Source organism: Hibiscus syriacus, unplaced genomic scaffold (genome assembly GCF_006381635.1).
Source record: "Hibiscus syriacus cultivar Baekdansim isolate YM2019G1 unplaced genomic scaffold, ASM638163v2 tig00000405_pilon, whole genome shotgun sequence".
In the NCBI taxonomy this organism is placed as follows: Eukaryota; Viridiplantae; Streptophyta; class Magnoliopsida; order Malvales; family Malvaceae; genus Hibiscus; species Hibiscus syriacus.
The window spans coordinates 340,877-362,896 of record NW_024061786.1 but is presented as its reverse complement, the minus strand read 5'-3'; the positions used below and the strand labels follow the sequence as shown (position 1 = coordinate 362,896).

At 38.5% G+C, this 22,020-nt stretch overlaps 1 protein-coding gene across 1 annotated transcript; it reads right to left on the bottom strand.

Annotated features, from left to right (window-relative positions):
- Positions 1 to 388: 388 nt before the first annotated feature.
- Positions 389 to 21,126, bottom strand: LOC120205152 (40S ribosomal protein S5-like). The gene is made up of 3 exons (XM_039205071.1): positions 21,020 to 21,126; positions 20,734 to 20,937; positions 389 to 530 (listed from the first exon to the last, which is right to left on the bottom strand). The coding sequence occupies exons 1-3, from the start codon at positions 21,088 to 21,090 to the stop codon at positions 476 to 478; spliced, it is 330 nt and encodes a 109-aa protein (XP_039061002.1). The 5' UTR covers positions 21,091 to 21,126; the 3' UTR covers positions 389 to 475.
- Positions 21,127 to 22,020: the final 894 nt, after the last annotated feature.

The following is a 22,020-nucleotide window of genomic DNA, read 5'->3' as shown; positions in this document are numbered from 1 at the left end:
TTTTTTTGTTATAATAGATTTTCATTTTTAATTATATAAATCCCGAACAAATGACTCATTAAATAATTTTATTAGTAGTACGAATCAAGTAACTTTAATAATTAAAAGATTTATTATTATCTTTTGAGGTTTTTGATTCAAATGCCGTAAATGTCAGGGGTGTAAGTATTCATTGTTAAATAGTTGAGAGTCTTTGAACAAATATTATCTTGTATTCATACCAAATTTATAAAAAAATAGTTTTATTAGTAAAAAATATATATACATTATCAATTGATTAAATTTTTTTAAATAAATACCACCTTATAATCACTTAAAATCATTTAAAAATAAAATTTAATTTAATTTTCCTATGTATCGATTTTAGCCAAAAAAAATAACAAACCCAAAACATGCATTTATTCTAAAAAAATATTAATAGAAAAAACAAAAATTTCCACTACTATTGGTTGATTCATTTCTTCTTAAACCCTCCTCAACAGTTGGCCTTGGCAACTCTCTCAATTTCATCTTTCTTGTTGATGACATAGTGTCCGCTCGGTATGAGTACTATAAATGAGTGTGGATATATGTGCAAGTATACACAATCGAAAAAGTAATACAGTGATAAGTTGAGTATCATCTCCGCAGGGAATTGGGGAAATCAAATAGGTTTGTCAATACACTTTACTTTGTCACCTAAGTAAAGTTAGTTATGGTATGTACAAATGATAATGATGTGGCAAAATAGAATGATGGTAATGTGGTAGCAAATGGATATGCCGTGGCAAAGTTGATGGAAACGTCGTGGCAAATTTAATTGTGTTGAGTGCAAACAAATGGAAATGTCAAAGCAAAATAAAATGTAAATATATGATTTGATATATAGGACTTTAGCTTTCTCACAAGACAAGCTGCTATAGGAATGAGTGATAGGAGTCACTGGGAAAATCTAAGTCTATTTCTCCGAATGGTATTTCTTTTATTTCTATCCTGCCCGACAGAGTCTACTAAGGTGCACTATGCTATCTCTAGTAAGGGACTCGACAGATTAAAGATGCCCTGGCAAAACCGATTGGCGTAAACCCCTGCAGTGATCCTATTGGTTCAGATAACAGGATATGTCTCAGCAATACCTTTTTGCGGAAGCATTAGCATCTAACCTATCGTTGTTGCACAAATCTTTTTAGTCGAATGAAATCCTAACCTTATCTCTAAGGTGGATTAGGCCTAGTTACTACTAGGGGTGTGCAAGTCGACGATTTCTCGGCCCGTGTCCCGACCCGGATGTTACGGGTACCCGGTAATCGGGTACCCGGATTTTGCGGGTACCCGGTAATTGGGTACCCGATACCCGGTTTTTAATTTTTTATTTCAAATTATTAATTTAAAAAAATATATACACAAATTTAAATGTTCAAAACTTCGAATTACATACTCTAATATCCGAACATAAAATTTAAAAGTTCAAAATACAAAATATAATAATCCATAATATAAATAATTCATTATATTTTATATAATTATATATAAAAAATAAAAAAAAATAAAAACTAATCGGGTACTCGGGAAACCGGGTACCGGAAAAACTATATTTTGTGACCCGGGCCCGACCCGGGAAATGTCGGGCCGGGTACCCGACCCGCCGAGTAATTTTTTTTAAAGAATTACCCGGTTTTTTAGATCCGGGTCGGCGGGTCGGGTCAACCGGGTCGGGTAATTTTGCACACCCCTAGTTATTACCTAGAACCCCTTGTTTATATAGTTCCCCCTAGTTTCTCTCGAATACTAAGGATATTTTGCCAAGGCATTCTCTCGAACCCTAAAAACCTCCTAAGAAAAGGCTACTCTCGTAACTCCTACAACCTTAAGGCATTAAGTTTCATAAACAAAACAAGTTAAAGCATAGAAAAACAATCATTCATTGAAATAAAAACTTAAACATCCAAGCAAACTCCCACCAAATAGGATTAGTTCATGGTGGGGTTTGAAATAAACAAGCACAAAGCAAGTTTCATCTATTCCTTACAACCCAATAACAAAATATGAAAGCAAACAACTAAGGGGATCAGAGAAAGCCTTCAACGTGCACTGCCCAATGCTTCCCTCGGCCACCAAGAACTGCTCTCAGCGAACTAGCTCCACTCGGACGCTCATGACCACTCCCTCAGGCTTGTCAAGGGGAAATGCCACGACAAGTAGGATTGACGGAGAAAGATGAGTCCTTCTCTCTCTAACTTTTTAAGCTCAAATCTGGGTGGAACCAAAGTCATCAACAATGTGGCTTCATCCTCTATTTATAGGGAAAAACTAATCCTAGGACTTGGTGTTGACTTTCCTAAGAAACCCCAAAACTATGGTTAATTTACTTGGAAGTCGGGCAAGACAGGCTATGATACAGTCTAGGTAGCTGGCTGAGTGACTAGCATAATCCCGTTGCAGGCGCCCAAGGACAGACATGATCTACAGGGTCAGGCAGTGTGATCAGAAGGACCGGCGGTTGCAGTGTTGATCCCTCCAGGTAGATCTTTGAGGTGGATTTCTCGGGCAAGCTATCAGAAGTCGGAGATAGCTGGCTTATAAAATATCTTCTCGCACTTAAAGCGCTTTCGAAATGCAGTAGAACTTGGTAATTGCATTTTGCTCAGCAATTTCCTTATGTCACGACATTTACTTTTCTCTTTTCCCTTACTTTTAATTCCTGCACATCATCAGACAAGAACCTTTCCCATAAGGCAGTACTGCTTTAAAAATAAAATGCCACGACAAACTGAATTCCACCACATGCAACTAAATGCTTCTAAATGGATCTACATGGTCCTAAATGAGCTATTAGACACACCCCCAAACTTAAGTTATTGCTTGTCCTCAAGCAATGGATAGTAATAAGCAAAACAAAAAGACCATGACAAGTTCAGAAGCAGAATAATCTTATGGATAAAATTTTAGCCCTCAGCACATATGGCTTCAACATGCTAGACTGGTTCGAGAAATATAGTACTGTCCCCTAGGGCAAGATTCTTTGTGTGGGTGTGTGCGTGTTTATATCTAACCCATGCTTGACAAACTTAAAAATTTTCTAAGCAAGCTTTCTTAATTTGCCATGACATTTTAAAAAAATCCACTCCCACTTCGGTTTCTTTTCTTTTTATTAATTCTGCTACGAGGGGAGTCAGCCCATCACTCTACCATCCCACACTCTTGGTGAAAGGGAGCATATCTTCCACCCCCGAGCTAGTCAGGTAGAGTTATCCCGTGACATCTTTCATTTACTCATATGTCATGGAAGAGCGGAGTGTCCCTCTACAGATATATCAAGGCATTTATTCATAACTTCATTCATTTCAATTTTTTTTAAACATAAAGGAGTTTTCTTCATTCAAAGTTTTATGCCACGACATTTAGAATTCTCTTATAAAAAATTTCTAAGTTTCTCAAGCATGGAAAACATAAAATCGTGTATTCAAGGATTTCAAAGAAGCAAGTCAGAGTTGGTTCTATCATCCTCAACCAGTCTTGTATATTTTTTCCTAGCCATCAAGAATTCATCATCATCGGGCATCCTTAACTAATTCCATAAAACTATTCAAACATTTACTAATGTCATGGCATATTTATTTTACTGATACTATCATGCAATGATGCGAGAACTCTACTTCCCCCAAACTTGAGAGAGGCATTATCCTCAATGCTTATTAAAACGAAAGAAAATGAAACTACATGCTATGAATGCAATGGAATGCAAGGTACCTTGACTCTAGGCGGGTGGTGGTGCAGCAGTCGCGTGCCGAGGACGCTTTCTCAATTTGGTGGGGCTAGAGTGTTCGGAGTCAGACGCGGGTGCGATCGTAGGAGTACTGGGACCTTCTGGTACAGTTGAGAGTTGGGTCTCATAACGCTTAGATACCTTCTTCAGGCGGCGTCGGGTCCTACGCAAAGGAGCTTGTCGTGGCATCTCGAATTGTGACTCCTCGGTTGACTCGGTGGGCTGTGGTACTTTGGGGTGCTATTCTTCCATTGGCGCGACAGGTTGTGGCATATTAGGATGTTCTGCCACCAGGGGTTTAACAAATTATGGGGATTCCGGGCGATGAGCGAGTTGGAGGTTGACTTCTCGATATGTATCAGGCGATACAGCATGAACTGGATCAGGGTCGGTGGGCTCTTCTGCTTTAGCGGGTTGGGGACTTTCTGCACTAGGTGATTGAGGAGCGTCGGCAGTGGTAGGACGAGGTACTTCTGCAGATGCCTCGGCATCCTCATTTGGTGGCAATAGTGTTTAAAGAAAGTTTGGGACGGTGAAGTTCATATGCGGGAGAAACTCTAAGAAGACGTTGGTGAAAAACTCATCCCGCGCTTAGCGTAGGCAAAATATATCATCAGTTTGTCAGACAGTTGCCCGAGGTGCTCTTGAGTGCACTGGATTGCCTGCTCCAGGGCATCTGAGTTTGCCCTGGCATGTGGAGATGGTGAAACACGAGATGTGGTTACCTCCTTTTCTTTTCCTTTTGCGTCCTTCAAACCCAACAACATAGGGATTTTTATCGTGGTAATTCCAGGAATACCCGATAAAATCTCATCAAACTATTCTTCAAGAACCTTCTTTTTACGGCATAAGGCATTGATGAGATTTGGAAATACCATGGCACTTGCAGGTCGCATTAGGCATAAATGGGCTTGCTCTACAATGATTTTCCCTACATCAATGGGGCGCCCGAATATGATTGAGTGCAGTAAAAGCATCCGCTGGCAAGACACGGTGATGTTGTGGGAAGTGGGCAAAAGCTTGTGCTTCAGAAAATGGTTCCACAACTTTACTTGCGGGAGCAGCTTCTCCCGGTCCACGGTCCTACGACTCAGTTGCTAGCCGTTCCATTGGGTGTCTGGAAAACAGAGGTCTTCCAGAATGCCTTGGTATGTTTCGTTGTCTGTTTCCTGCACGAATGTGGCATGGCGGTCTTCCAGAACCTGCAATTTAAAGTAACGATTAATAGTAGTAGGAGTAAATTGAATAGAAATTTCGCGAACCATGACAGCATGCTGGTTTGGCTCGGAGATGTTTGAGTAAAACTCCTTCACTATCGATGCGTTGACAGTGGCAGGATGCTTGGCAAATTTTTACCACTTATGCTTGTTAACCATATCGAGCACCTCACTTTCGAAGACATCATCCTCCTCCTCGGAGAAAAAAACCCCAACTCAAAAAAGACCCGTCAGTTTTTTATGGTTTGGAATCGGTCTTGGGCGGTATCATCCATAAACAGTGGTGTTACAGAAGAAGATGGTTGGGATCGTACCATGATGGGAATAGAAAAAGATGAAAAAGTAAAGAAGCTTGAAGCTTTGGTCGGCTATGGAGGTGGCGGCGGAAAGGAAGAGAGAAGAAGATGAAAGAAGTAAAAAATTAAAAGAAAAGTAAAAGTGAAAGGAAGAAAGAAACAAAAGAAAGATTTGGGAGGGGAATATTAAATAAGATGGTGGGGTATAGGCGAGAAGAAACCAAAAAGAGAGAGTAAAAAAATCAAATCTTAAGTCAAAAGTAAAAAGGTGAAATAGTAAAAAAAATTCCCTCCTTTACTGTTTTTATTTGCAGCCCAAATTTGCCCAACTTCCACCGTACGCCTCACGTGCCTTATGCGTGAGATATCCCTTGCATTAAAAGTAAAATAAAATTAATTAATTAAGAAGAAGAAAGACTAAAATAATGGCAAAGTAAAAATTATTTATGCACAAGAGTAGATTGAAAATGTCTCGGCATCCTTAAAATGTTGGGCCAGTATCGACGTCATGCAAGAGAAGCGCCGACTTGTCACACAAATGGTTGGACTCCCTGGTAAGCCTTCAGGCGCTGGCCATTGACTTTAAAGATGGAATCACCATCCATGTTCTTGATATCAACAGCGCCATGCGGGTAAACATGGTGGACTTCGGATGGTCCCGACCATCGTGCCTTCAGTTTGCCCGGGAAGAGTTTGAGCCTAGAGTTAAACATCAATACTTTTTGGCCCACATGAAAATGCCATGGCAACCGTATTTTGTCGTGCCACTTCTTAGTCTTTTCCTTATAGAGCTTGTCATTTTCATATGTTTGCGCTCAAAACTCTTCCATTTCGTTCAGATCGAGCAATCGTTTCTCCCCAGCGAGTTGCGCGTCGAAGTTTAGCTTCTTAATCGCCCAAAATGCCATGTGTTCTAGCTTAACTGGTAGGTGGTAGACTTTTCCATATACCATCTTGAAGGGTGACATTCCCAGAGGTGTTTTGAATGTCGTCCTGTAGGCCCAGAGTGCTTCATCGAGTTTTGAGGACCAGTCTTTCCTTCGAGGGTTCACCACATTCTCTAAAATTTGCTTGATCTCACAGTTGGACACTTCAGCTTGCCCGTTAGTTTGTGGGTGGTATGCTGTGGCAATTTTATGTCGCACTCCGTATTTCTGTAATGCCTTGGCAATTAGCTTGTTATCAAAGTGGGTTCCTTCGTCGCTGATAATGGCTTGTGGTACTCCAAATTGAGTGAAGATATTCTTGTAAAGAAACTTGAGCACCGTCTTCAAGTCATTCCTCGTTGTGGCAATCGCTTAAACCCACTTAGACACATAGTACACCGCGAGAAAGATGTATAAATCTCCAAATGAAGATGAGAATGGTCCCATGAAATCAATGCCCCAAACATCAAAGAGCTCTATCTCCAAAATATTTTGCAGCGACATTTCGTATTGTCTGAAAATGTTTCAAGTGCGCTGGCATCTATCGCACACCTTGCAAAATTCGTGGGCATCCTTAAATAGTGATGGCCAATAGAAGCCTGATTAGAGGACTTTTGTAGTAGTCCTCACACCTCCAAAATGCCCTCCACAGGGTGCTGTGTGGCAATGGTGTAAGATATTGTGTTGCTCTTCTTCGGGGACACACCGTCGAATCATTTGATCAGCACATTACTTGAACAAGTACGACTCATCCCGAAAATAGAACTTGGCATCATGCAGAAACTTCTTTTTTCCCTGGCTGTTCAGTTAATAAGGAAAAACACCACTAACAAGAAAATTAACAAGGTCAGCGTACCACGGAATTGTCGTGGCATATAAATTTTTTTCGTCAAGGAATTATTCTTTAATATCAAAAATGTCATGGCATTCTGAAATGTTTTCTAGCCTAGATAAATGATCTGCAACTTGGTTTTTAGTACATTTCCTGTCAATGGCCTCTAAGTCGAATTCTTGCAGTAGTAATATCCACCTAATAAGTCTAGGTTTGACATCTTTCTTGTTCACTAAGTATTTTATAGCTGAGTGATCGGTGTGAACTATGACTTTGGTGCCTATCAAGTATGACCTAAACTTGTCAAATGCAAATACCACGGTAAGTAATTCTTTCTCAGTGGTGGTATAATTCTATTGTGCCTCATTTAAGGTACGACTAGTATAATATATAACATGAAAGATTTTACCTCTATACTACCCAAGCACAACTCCCACGACAAAATCACTTGCATCATACATTAATTCGAACGGTGCCATCCAATCTGGGGGAACTACGATCGGTGCAGAGACAAGTCTCTTCTTCAGCACTTTGAATGCGCCGCGGCATTTCTGATCGAACATGAATGATTGGTTCTGTTGCAGGAGAGTGCACAAGGGCTTGGATATTGTGGAGAAGTCCTTGATGAATCGTCTATAAAATCCATCATAGGCAAGGAAACTCCGAATGCCTTGACAGAAGTTGGTGAGGGTAGCTTCTTGATCACCTCAATCTTGGCCTTGTCTACCTCAATGCCCTTTGTAGAAATTTTGTGGCCTAGAACAATGTCTTCGGTTACCATGAAGTGACATTTTCCCAGTTTAGCACAAGATCAGCCTCCTCACATCGCTTCAGTACCTTTGCCAAATTGCGAGGCATTTTTAAAGTCATCTCCGGAAACAGAAAAATTGTCCATGAAAATTTCCAGAAAATCCTCAACCATGTCTGAGAATATGGCTTGCATGCAGCGCTAAAAAGTTTCCCGGGCATTATAGAGTCCAAAAGGCATTCTTCGAAAAGCATATGTGTCATAGGGACACGCGAATGTTGTCTTCTCCTGGTCCTCTAGTGCGATGGCAATTTGATTATACCCCGAGTATCTATCCAAGAAAGAATAAAATGCCTTGCCAGCAAGTTGATCCAGGATTTGATCGATGAACGACAAAGGGGAAATGATCCTTCTTGGTGGCCTTGTTAAGCTTGCAGTAGTCCATGCAGATTCGCCACCCGATAACTGTACGTGTAGGTAACAGCTCATTATCTTCACTCGTCACCACGGTCGCGCCTCCCTTCTTCAGCACACATTGGATGAGACTCACCCACGAACTATCTGAAATAGGATAAATCACTCCAACGTCAAGCCATTTGAGAATCTCTTTCATCATAACTTCCTTCATGATTGGGTTCAATCTTCGTTGTGGCTCTATGGATTTGCCGTGGCATTCTTCCAGCAGGATCTTGTGCATACAGATAGTTGGACTTATTCCCTTCAGATTTTCCATCGTCCATCCTAACACTTTCTTATGTTGTGATAAAACACTTAACAAACTAGATTCTTGGTTAGGAGTAAGGGCAGGGGAAATAATCACAGGCAAAGTTTCGTTACTACCCAGATAAATATATTTAAGATGTTGTGGCAAATTCTTAAGTTCTAGGGTAGAAGCATGCTGTAATGAGGGCTTAGGAGGAACAAACGCTTCAAAATTCAAAGGTTCAAAGCGTGTACCTGGGCTAGCTTCGAGGAAGCTAGCCTGTCGTTCCTCGGCATCGTCCATCCTAACACTTTCTTATGTTGTGATAAAACACTTAACAAACTAGATTCTTGGTTAGGAGAAGGGCAGGGGAATAATCACAGGCAAAGTTTCGTTACTACCCAGATAAATATATTTAGATGTTGGCAAATTCTTAAGTTCTAGGTAGAAGCATGCTGTAATGAGGGCTTAGGAGGAACAAACGCTTCAAAATTCAAAGGTTCAAAGCGTGTACCTGGGCTAGCTTCGAGGAAGCTAGCCTGTCGTTCCTCGGTAGAAAAATTATTAGGCTCTCCAGCCTTTAAGTCTTCAAATATCCCCTCATCAGGTCCCAGCTGAATAAAATTGTCTTGGCAAAATTGATCTGCTTCTTTCGTGATTGTTGTATCCACTTCTAAAATGCTCTGCATTCTTTAGGATCATCCATGTACATGAGAGATCGTAAGACATTCACAGTGACATGTTGATCGGTCACTCGCATGGTCAGCTTGCCCTTCTCGCAGTAGATGAGAATTCGACCGGTAGCTAGGAAGGGTCTCCCCAAGATGATGGGTGCTGTGGCGTCAACCTCACAGTCCAAAATCAGAAAATCAACAGGAAAAACGAATTTGTCAACCCGCACGATGACATCTTCAATTCGCCCTTCAGGACACACATGTGAACGATCGGCTAATTGTAAGATGACAGATGTGGGTCTCACATTTCCTGTCCAAGCTTCACAATGATTGACTTATGAATCAAGTTCACGCTTGAGCCAAGGTCACATAGTGTCTTCCCAACAGACTTGTCTCCTATCGAACATGGGATGATAAAATTGCCTAGATCATGTCTCTTCGGTGGCAGCTTTCTTAAGGAGGAGCAAAATTCTTTTGTCGTGGCAATTGTCTCTTACTGTTCAACCTTTCTCTTCTTGGTAACAATTTCCTTGAGGAATTTAACATATGTAGGCATTTGTTCCATAGCCTCCAAAAAAGGAACATTGATTTGAAGTTGACTCAGAATGTCAACAAACTTTCTGAATTGAATATCCTCGTTATACTTTTTCAGTCTATGAGGAAAAGGAGGTGGGGGTCTAACTTCCTGTACTGATGGGTGTTAACAGAAGTTGCCTTGACATTTTTGTTTGCCCCCTTAGTTTCTTTACTTGATGAACCATCATCTTTATCCTCTTCTACTGGTGCTTCTTCCTGTACTTCTTGCTCAGCTTGCACGGTCTCAGGGGGCGAATCATCATTTGATATTCCCCTAAAATTGTCTTCAACATTAATTTACGTACCACTTTGGAGAGTTAGCACACCGCATTGCTCTTTGCCATGAGGTTTCGTGACTTCACTGTCACTCGGCAAATGTCATGGTATGCGTTCTTGTAATACCGCGACAATTTGACCAACCTGACTCTCCAATGCCCTCAGTGATGAACTATGGCTCTGAAGTAAGGCCCCTTGAATTTTTATGGAGGTTTCATGGTCTTGCAGCATTGTCTTCGTTGTTGCTATGAACTCTTGCATTATGGCCTCCAAAGAACTGGTGTTTGATGAAGATGGTCATCCCTTGTTAGAATTACGCCATGGAATATTTGATTGAAAATTCTGGGAGTCATTGAAATTCTGCTGCCAAGCTAGCTGCTGATGAGCATTGTTGTTTCCTTGATTTCCCCAAGAAAAGTTTGGATGTTGACGTCATCCAGGATTATATGTGTTGGAGTAGGGGTTGTTGTTGCCTCGATTGAAGTTGCCTACAAAGTTGATGGATTCTTGATTGGTTGGACAATCACTCTCATTGTGATTGCCGTGGCATAATAAACACACTGAATGGGCTGCCTTTACTTCTCTCACCTCTGACAACTGTCGTTTCGATGTCAAAATAAATTTCTTATTCTCAATCAATAAATAAAGGAAATGCATAGTAAAGAGAAGTAAGGGTCGATATCACAGGGACTTAGAAAATTATAAATTTATGTCTGATTTATTTATGCCAGGCGTGAAATAGTAAACATGGGGGGATTTTGGTAAGAAAATATTAAAATAACAAAAGCGATTAAATAAGTAAAAGTAATTAAAGTAAAAGTAATTAAAGTAAAAATAAGAAGATGAAGATTGTGAATAAATACGGTAAAAGTAGCCTCAAGCTTCGCTTTGACTCAATTTCCTTTAAATCACCGAATAAGATTTTCTCTTTGTGATTCACATCGGTTACTTTGTCTACAAGGGCTATCCATGTGACTCTATCTTGTATATCGAATACCTAAGGCAATCTTTGATTCCGGCTTCGGTAATTGATTCTAACAACATCAATTGTCGTAGATCAATTACTGTTTAAGTTTGTGGCGTCTGACTCGGATTATTGCTTCGACAACTGTCAATTTCGATCTCAATTCCCTCTTGGCGAAGCTATCTCACCAAGTATGTTCCCAGGAAGTCGAATTGCTTTCTATAAGCCAAATCTTCCTCCCACACATTTAATCGCAACAACCTTTTGACCAAAGTCAATCTTTGATTTTGAAAACTATTTTGATTTTGAAAAATAAGCATAGAGATTGAGAGAGATATTCCGAAGATATTAAGGGTCTATTTCAATTCTCCTGATGGAATTGAGTCATCGCGACATCTCTCAGCTTATGAAAAGTTTAGCTAAACATGAAAAAAATCATACTTAGCATTTTGAAAACAAAGCTTGAAAAATAAAAGAAAAATGAAAAGAACTTGAAAAGTAAAAAGAGAAAACCTTTATAAAAACTAAAGAGAAAAGAAGAATGTAATATGAATGATGAGCTTAGGATTACCCCAAGTAGGTATTTATAGCTTCTCAAAGCCTAAAGGATAAACAAAGAAAACAAATAAAATAATCCTAAAGATAATTGCTTTTTAACTTAAATTCAAACTTAAACTAGTCCCCTAATGTAACTCTGCTCGTCAATCTTCCAAAGGCGTGCGGAGGAAGTCTTCTAGAAACCGTCGCTGACTGGATCTTCTAGAAACTGCCACGCCAGACCGCGGTATGCCCAGAGTCGTGCCCATGTCTCCAGCCGTGACCAAATAATAAAAAATACAGAATGCACCCGTTTTTTCACTAATTCCGGAAAGTAAGGACCTGCACGAAAACAAACTAACACGACCAATTAGCAGTAATAATTTTTCAAAACTGAAGAAATAACGAGCAAAGATTAATGATTCTGAACACTCATCAAATCCCCCTCACTTATTTCATGCTTGTCCTCAAGTATGATTATAAAACTAGTCAAAAATTTCATTTACCGTTCTTTGTCAAGTTTCACATTCAAGGAAGCAAGGTAGAGACCACAATAACTATTCAAGTCAAGAAATCAATCAATTGAACATCACCAATTGGAACAAGTCAAGTGCAATTGTAATATCCATTCATTCATTAATCTCAATGCTCATAACTCAACACCTTACCGGGATTCACTCAATCACTCAATGTGTTTGGGGTAAAGAAACGCTCAATGTCAGAATCGACACGATATTACCATAGGCCTGCAAGTAAATCAAATCTCCACTACTAATAAGAACAAGATGAATAAATCAAAGGGTCTTTTATTGGTTGTAGCATGGCTTAGGTAAAGGTGGGGAAAAAGGCTAAATATATGGCTAAATATTCAAGGCAAGGAACTAACAAATGATAATCTCAACTCCATCAAAACATTAAGCACACCAAGATAAAAAGACAACATATCAAACAACAAATTTCTTTTCGAAATGTATTTTTTTCCTCTTTGTTGTTGTTTTGTTTTCTATTTCACGTTTTTTTTTTTTTTTTTCTTTTTTTTCGAACAACTCTTTTTTTTCTTTATCTTTTCGAAATGTTGCTATTTTTTCCTTTTTTTTTATGGAGCATACATCGGATAATTGCTCATTTACCCTGAAAAAGGTAGAAAATAGGGATAAAACAAAAAGGCTTGGGTTTATAAATGTGATAAAAATAAAGAAATGAAAATGGGTCAAAAGTGGTTAACTAGGAGAAAATAGCATGGGTAGGCAATTTAGTGGGGAAACGGAAAGGTTAATCCTAAGGTGCCCAAATCATATTTAAGCATCATGTTCATGTGTAATCTTGACAGTATTTAACATGCATGCTCTAGAATACTAATGTCAAATTCGACACAATCTATCCAACAAAATGAGAGAGAAAATGATATGCTCGTAAAGGCTCAAATCTCACCAAATTGTTTCATGCATTGAGCTAATCACATTTCAACCAACAAAGGCATGAAATATCACAAAAAGCACCAACTTGATCGCAATTCATGCTATTCGCTATTAAGAATATCCTAACCTAAACAATTATGTGTTCCCAAACAAGCATAGCATTCCAAAAATTTTCCACAAGACAAAGACAATCAATGAAATTTTCGACAAATCCAACCAACACATACTAACATCGAAACATAAAGACAAGCAAAGGGAAATTCAATCATACACTCTACTCCCCTCACTTAAAGCATTTTGCCTCAAAACGAAAAATTAAAGTGCAAGAAAAAGAATAGAGTACTCCCCAGATTTCATGTCGGTTTTGCTAACGTGCGCCATTTAATGAAACGGTGCGCACGGCTGGGGCATTATTTTTTTCTACTTTGTTCGACTGTTCACTGCTCAATAGTCTCCAAAATTAGCACTGTTCGAATCATAATTTCGTAAATCTTCGTCGTTCAAGTTTGAATAAAAAAATCAATTCCTGTAAATAAAAAAATAAAACATGCTCGATCGAAATGAAAAATAAAACAAAAAACGTAATAGAATTAAAAACAATGGGTTGCCTCATATGAAGCGCTTTTATTTAATGTCGTTAGTTCGACGACTTGATTCAGACTACAGGTTCTGTGACAGACACTTCCACTTCATTCGCTTTTTCCAACTAAGAAATTTCTTATGAGAAATTCGAAAATTCTCATTAAGATTTCTTCGAATATTTCCCAAATTAAAAATCATGTCGAAAAGAATGGCCGTCAAAACATCTTTTTTAACCAAAAATTGATTTCTTCAAACAATTTCTCGATGGTTTCCACTTAATTTTTGGTACCTGCAAATGAGAAAGTAAATCTTTAGTTTTTAAAGGAGTTAAGATCAAATCTGAATCAACAACTGAAATATTTTCTAACTCCCTTATGTCGTCTTTTTTATCATCCGATTTCTGGCATAAATCATCAACAAAGTTAGATTTATCATCAACAAGTTCAATAATGCCAACAAAATTAATACCATGCACGTTATCCGGATATCTCATTGCTTTATAAACATCAAATTTTAAGATCTCACTGTCAAACTCCATAGTAAGAATACCGTTTCGAACGTCAATTTTTGCATTTGTCGTGCTCAGAAAAGGACGATCGAGGAGGATTTCATAACCAATTTTGCTACGATAATTTTCCATATTAATCACATAAAAATCAGCAGGGAAAATTAAGTCTTCTACATCTACTAGAACATTTTCTATCAGTCCTTCAGGTTAAATAATTGATTTGTCAGCTAGCTGAAGTATAACTCTCGTCTCCTTTGAAGGCTCAGTGGAAATTAAATTATAGATGGAGAGAGGCATTAAGTTGATAGAGGCACCCAGAACGCACTTAGCTCTTTTGATTTTAACCTCACCAATTTTACAAGGTATTGAAAACATACCTTAGTCTTTATACTTTGGTGGAAGCGGTCGTTGGAAAACTGCTGAGATGTTCGCACCTAAATCCACCTTCTCCTTTCCGATAAGTCGCCTTTTATTAGTGCAGAGATCCTTCAAGAACCGGGCATACCTTGGAACTTTCCGGATAACCTCAAGGAGAGGTATGTTAACTTCTACCTTTCGAAGTACGTCTAATATTTCCTTTTCCTCAGTTTTTTTATCATTTTTAACTAACCTCGATGGAAAAGGCGGTGGCACGTCATAGGGGATGGCATCGTGTCGTCCATTTGTTCTTCACCATTCTCTTTTTGGGATCCTGCATCAGCTGTTTCTTCTTTCCTTTTGGAGTTCGAAGTTTCTTCTTTCTTCTGGGATCTTGCGCTTACTTCCTTTGGGTCTGGTTGTTCAACAATTGTACCGCTTCGAATTGTGATGACACTAACATTCTCTATTGGATTCGGCTCAGTTTGTGATGATAGCCTCCTTTGTAACTCTAATCTCCCTACGACTTGAGTCAGGTAGCTTATCTGTTTGTCCATCTCTTGGAAGTGGCCTTCAGTTCGAGGATGAAATTTTTCCTGGGATAGTGCTAGCCTCTCGACAATCGATTCTAATGATGACTTCTGCGGTTGTTGTGGTGGTGGAGGTCTCGCTTGATAGCCTTGATTTGGTCTCAGGTTATGAGTATAATTGAAGTTCAGATGATCCCTCCATCCTGAGTTATATGTATTATCATAAGGATTATAAGCTATTTAGGGATGTCCCAGAAAGTTTCTGACTGCGTTGACTTGAGCTGCTGCGTCATCTTGAATTAGTGGACAATCGGCTGTTGGATGATCAGGTAATGCACATATTCCACATAATCGGTTTGTCTTTCCTACAACAATAGTTTACGACTTCAGTTAACTTGTCTATTTTATTTTCTAAGGAAGATGAACTTATCTCGTGAACCCTTCGAGAAGGTTCATTGTTTGTGCAAAATTGTTGGGAATTTGCGGCCGTCATCGATATTAAGTCTCTAGCCTCAGTAGGAGTCATATTCACCAAGGCTCCACCGCTGGAAGCATCGATCATCTTCATTTCCAGGGGGGATAATCCTTCATACAAGTATTGAAGGAGTGTTTGTTCTGTTAACCATGTTGTGGGCAACTAGAATATAACTTCTTAAACCGCTCCCAGTAGTCGTAAAGTGACTCTCCATCAAGCTGCTTGATTCCAATTATTCTCCTTCGTAGTTCACTTACTTTTTCCGCAGGAGAAAACCTGTCAAGAAAAAGCTGAGTCATTTGAGCCCATGTAGTAACAAAATTAGGAGGAAGATAAAATAACCACTCCTTAGCCGATTCGGCTAAGGAAAAAGGAAAAGTTCTAAGTTTTATTTGGTCCTCGGTTACTCCCTGTGGTCTCATGCTGGAGCAGACAATTTGAAATTCCTTGAGATATTTGTGTGGATCCTTATTTGACAATCCGCGGAATGTAAGGAGGAGATGAATAAGATCGGTTTTCAACTGGTACAAAGTTTCGCCTTGGGGAAAATCAATGCACATAACCCTTGCTCAATAGGAGTCGCGACTAACTCCCGAATAGTAAGATCGGCCATCGGATTTATATTACCTGAATTTGATTCTTCTTCTGGATTTGTTTGTTGTCTCCTTCTTTCCTGAAGTGTTGTGCGTTGAGTCTCCTAGCTTTGGCTTCAATCTCCGGGTCGTACTCCACTATTGCTCCCGGATTAGACCTGGTCATAAATCAAAAGCAAACAAAAATTAGTAACTTTGGTGAAGTCCCCGGCAACGGCGCCAATTTGACAATTGTCGTTTCGATGTCAAAATAAATTCCTTATTCTCAATCAATAAATAAAGGAAATACATAGTAAAGAGAAGTAAAGGTCGATTCCACTGGGACTTAGAAAATTATAAATTTATGTCTGATTTATTTATGCCAGGCATGAAACAGTAAAAATGGGGGGATTTTGGTAAGAAAATATTAAAATAATAAAAGCGATTAAATAAGTAAAAGCAATTAAAGTAAAAATAAGAATATGAAGATTGTGAATAAATACGGTAAAAGTAGCCTCAAGCTTCGCTTTGACTCAATTTCCTTTAGATCATCGAATAAGATTTTCTCTTCGAGATTCACGTCGTTACTTTGTCTACAAGGGCTATCTCCGTGACTCTATCTTGTATACAGAATACCCAAGGTAATCTTTGATTCCGGCTTCGGTAATTTATTCTAACAACATCAATTGTCGTAGATCAATTACCATTTAAGTTCGTGGCGTCCGACTCAGATTGTTGCTTCGATAACCGTCAATTTCGATCTCAATTCCCTCTTGGCAAAGCTATCTCGCCAAGTGTCTTCCCAGGAAGTCGAATTGCTTTCTATAAGCCGAATCTTCCTCCCATACATTTAATCGCAACAACCACTTGACCAAAGTTAATCTTTGATTTTGAAAACTATTTTGATTTTGAAAAATAAGCGCAGAGATTGAGAGAGATATTCCGAAGATATGAAGGGTCTGTTTCAATTCTCCTGATGGAATTGAGTCATCTCGACAGCTCTTGACTTATGAAAAGATTAGCTAAGCACGACAAAAGTCATACTTTGCATTTTGAAAACAAAGCTTGAAAAATAAAAGAAAAATGAAAAGAACTTGAAAAGTAAAAAGAGAAAACTTTTATAAAAACTAAAGAGAAAAGAAGAATGTAATCTGAATGATGAGTTTAGGATTACCCCAAGTGGGTATTTATAGCCTCTCAAAGCCTAAAGGATAAACAAAGAAAACAAATAAAATAATCCTAAAGATAATTGTTTTTTAACTTAAATTCAAACTTAAACTAGTCTCCTAATGCAACTCTGCTCGTCAATCTTCCAGGAGGCGTGCAGAAGAAGTCTTCTAGAAACTGTCGCTGACTGGACCTTCTATAAACTGCCACATCAGACCGTGTCATGCTCAGAGTTGTGCCCATGTCTCCAGCCGTGACCAAATAATAAAAAAATGCAGAATGCGCCCGTTTTGTCACTAATTCCAGAAAATAAGGACCTGCACGAAAATAAACATAACATGACCAATTTAGCAGTAATAATTCCTCAAAACTGAATAAATAACGAGCAAAGATTAACGATTTTGAACACTCATCAACCTCACTTGGCCTTTGCAAATTTTTCAATATATTGGTGATATCAACAAGTTAGGCGGACATCGAATCGTTAGAATCTAGCTCAAAAGCTCCAGGTGATTTACGCCAAACTCCAAGCCTTGTGGATGGAAACGGATAATCATTGGTGGAAATCTTATCCAGAATGCCAAATACCTATGCTGGTGATTTGTTAAGTAACGTCTCATTTACCGAGACATCTAGCATCATCCTTGTGGGTGCGTTTACTCCATTGTAGAACATCACCACTTGTGTCTAATCTTGAAAACTATGATTTGAGCACTTGTAAAGCAATGCCTTGTATCGATCCCAACACTCATACATCGACTCGTCATCATCTTGACAAAAAGAAGCAATGTCGTTCCTCAGTTGGGTGTTCATGTTCGGAGGATTATACAACAGCAAATTTTTTTTTGCACATATCAGTTCACGACTCCATTGAACCCGCTGGAACGCCACTCAACTACGCCCTTGCTCAGTCACGCAGAGAATATGGGAATAACTTTAATTTTAGAACATCTTCATGCATTCCTTATTGGCGAAAAGAATCGCACACCTCCAAGAAGTTACGAATATGCTGCATGGCATCTTCATTTGGCATTCCCCCAAATTACCCTATGGAGTTCAACATATTGAACATGACCGGTTTGAGCTCGAAGTGGGTTGTCTGAATCTCTGGTGCCACAATTCCAGGATTTAAATCGTCTAAAATCGGGTTTAAGTGATCACGAATGACACGAGGCCTGGGTGCATTCCCAGCAAATGGATTTGCCTCAGCATTTTGATCATCCTCATGACCAATGCTTGGATTTCCAATTTGGTTCATATTTTCACGTTGAGCACGTCTTTTTCTCCTAAAGAGCCTCTCGATCTCAGGTCCAACCGGTTCTAATGGCTCGTCAGGGTTACTTTTGGTCATACAGCACGAAATCCTGAAGAAGATAATAAAAATAAAGGGTAAAACTATATAAAAGAAATATAAACAAGTAAAATAAAAATTCTATGACAAAACAATTTAACTTTCAATTGCCAATTCCCCGGCAACGACGCCAAAAACTTGTCTGCTTGGAATGAGTACTATAAATGAGTGCGGATATATGTGCAAGTATACACAATCAAACAAGTAATACAGTGATAAGTTGAGTATCGTTTCCACAGGGAATTGGGGAAATCAAATAGGTTTGTCAAGGCACTTTACTTTGTCACCTAAGTAAAGTTAGTGATGGTATGTAGAAATAATAACGATGTGGCAAAATAGAATGACTGATGTGGAAATAGAATGATGGTAATGTGGTAGCAAATGGATATGTCGTGGCAAATTTAATTGTGTTGAGTGCAAACAAATGGAAATGACAAAGCAAAATAAAATGTAAATATACGATTTGATTTATAGGACTTTAGCTTTCTCACACGACAAGCTGCTATGGGAATGAGTGATAGGAGTCACTGGGAAAATCTAAGTCTATTTCTCTGAATGGTATTTCTTTTATGCCTAGCCTGCCCGACAGAGTCTACTAAGGAACCCTATGCTATCTCTAGTAAGGGACTCAACAGATTAAAGACGCCCTGGTAAAATCGATTGGCGTAAACCCCTGCAGTGATCCTATTGGTTCAGATAACAGGATATGTCTCGGTAATACCTTTTTGCGGCAACATTAACATCTAACATATCGTTCTTACACAACTCCTTTTAGTCGAATGAAATCCTAACCTTATCTCTAAGGTGTATCAGGCCTAGTTACTACCTAGAACCCCTTGTTTATGTAGTTCTCCCTAGTTTCTCTCGAATACTAAGGATATTTAGCCAAGGTATTCTCTCAAACCCTAAAAACCTCCTAAGGAAAGGCTACTCTCGTAGCTCCTACAACCTTAAGGCATTAAGTTTCATAAACAAAACAAGTTAAAGCATAGAAAAACAACCATTCTTTGAAATAAAAACTTTAACATCTAAGTGAACTCCCACCAAATAGGATTAGTTCATGGTGGGGTTCGAAATAAACAAGCACAAAGCAAGTTTCATCCATTCCTTACAACCAAATAACTAAATATGAAAGCAAAGAACTAAGAGGATGAGAGAAAGCCTTCGACGTGCACTGCCCAATGCTTCACTCGGCCACCAAGAACTGCTCCCAGCGAACTAGCTCCTCTTGGACGCTACTCCCTCAGGCTTGTCAAGGAGAAATGCCACGGCAAGTAGGATTGACAGAGAAAGATGAGACATTCTCTCTCTAAATTTTTAAGCTCAAATCTGGGTGGAACCAAAGTCTTCAACAATGTGGCTTCATCCTCTATTTATAGGGGAAAACTAATCCTATGACTTGGTGTTAACTTTCCTAGAAAACCCCAAAACCATGGTTAATTTGCATGGGAGTCGGGCAGGACAGGATATGATACAACCTGGGAAGCTGGTTGAGTGACCTGCATAGTCCCGTTGCAGGCGCCCAAGGACAGACAGGATCTGAAGGGTCAGGCGGCGTCATCAGTAGGACCGGCGGTTGCAGTGCCGATCCCTCCAGGCGGATCTTCGAGGTGGATTTCTCGGGCAGAGCTCTCGGGAAGTCGAAGACACTTGGCTTCAAAAATATCTTCTCGCACTTAAAGCGCTTTCGAAATGCCAGTAGAACTTGGCAATTGCATTTTGCTCAGCAATCTCCTTATGTCACGACATTTCCTTTCCTCTTTTCCCTTGCTTTCAATTCCTGCACATCATCAGACAAACAGCTTTCCCATAAGGCATCACCGCTTTAAAAATAAAATGATGCGGCAAACTGAATTCCACCACATGCAACTAAATGCATCTACATAGTCCTAAATGAGCTATTAGACACTCAATAACTTAAGTGAAAAGGTTTCAAAATGTGACATTTTACGGAGTTATCACATAGTTACACATATCTACGAAGATCACAATAAATTAGTATAAAAGACCCATGACAAATGTTAGAAATACGCCGATTTTATATTAAAATCGGTGAATTAATAAAATTTTAAAAGAAGATAAATTTATAAAATTTTAAAGAATAATAAATTTATAAAATTTTAATAACGAAAACAGATTGGTAATATAAAAAATTATAAAAAATTAAAAATAAATAAATTTGAAAATTTTTGAACAGACTGCCCATCACTCCCCTCTATATATCCTGACAAAAACACTAACTACTTTCAAAGGAAAAAAAGAGAACTTCGTTTATTTACCTGTTGGATGATCCCTTTGCAGTGTTAATACGCTCATCGGCTAAACATTCGGTGATGGTTTTAATGTTTCTGAATGCAGACTCACGGGAACCGATTGTTAGCAGATAGATGTCCTGATTCAAACTACGAAGAGGAGAAATATCGACGACCAGCCGTCTTACAGCACCGGCGGAACCGATATGAGTAGCGTCTTCACGAAGTTCGCTGGCTACATCAACCAGAAAACAATAAAGCTTTATCAATAATAATAATCAAATACTTGAAACAAGGTAATTTGAGTGCATACCTGTTAACAATGGCATCGACAATGACTTGAATTGGGTTCTGATCAGTCAAGAGGTAAATAATCCATGGCATGCTTCACGATCCTATCTGCCATGAGTTTCTTCTCATTGTTTCGACCGTGCATCATCAACGAGTTCGTAGTAAGGTTGACAGTACAAAAAAATTTAAAAAATAAAAACTTGAAGATTCTCGAAGCTCCATCGATTGTAGAGCTTGACTTCATAGTAAGGCTGGGTTGGATCTTTCTCTTTATCCTCTTTGTCTTTATTAATGGTGGTCGCGGGAGCTGCTGCCGCTGTCACCATGCCTATGAAAACCAAATGGAAAAAAAAAAAAAACTAAGCCATAAAACCACTGAAACTTCAAAATATTATATAGTTTTTTCATTTGAAACCAGGAATTTAAATTTCATTGAGGTTGCGTCTGTCGAGCGCACAACAGATGTTATAGTTACTATAGGTATTGTGAATTTTTTAAAATTTATGTAATTTATCGTAAAACATAATAGTTATGAATTAATAATAATATTATATTTTAAAAAATTATTGAGTAATACTCCGCAATTATTATAACTAATCGTTACTTGTTAAATTATAATTACGATTTATTATTTTAGATATAATTTTATTTCACAATATTATTTATGATAATAATAATTTCGAATAATACTATTACACTTATATAATAATAGCTATTATTTTACTACCCAGACATTACTTATCTACAAATATATATTTTTAAAAAAGGAAGCAAAAAGGAAAGCAAATTCTTACCCTTCTGCAAAGAGACTTCTCTGGTCGGTTCTTTGGTGACCTTCGACATGATGGAGTTTCAAGGGCTGATAAATTAGAATCACTTTAAAATATCATTAATTAAATGTTTACATTAATAATTATCTATTTGCTTGTTCTACATTTAAAAATGTTGATAGTAAAAACCCAACACTTTAATTTCTTTCCTAAAAACTCAAGATTTTGGATTAAAATCACGTTAAAAGATGTA

Coding starts and splice junctions, on each gene's coding strand:
- LOC120205152 (XM_039205071.1), bottom strand. CDS start 21,090: ATGCCATGGATTATTTACCTCTTGACTGATCAGAACCCAATTCAAGTC. Junction 20,938..21,019: donor GTCGATGCCATTGTTAACAG/GTATGCACTCAA, acceptor TGATGTAGCCAG/CGAACTTCGTGAAGACGCTA. Junction 531..20,733: donor GCAAAGGGATCATCCAACAG/GTAAATAAACGA, acceptor ACCGAGCGGACA/CTATGTCATCAACAAGAAAG.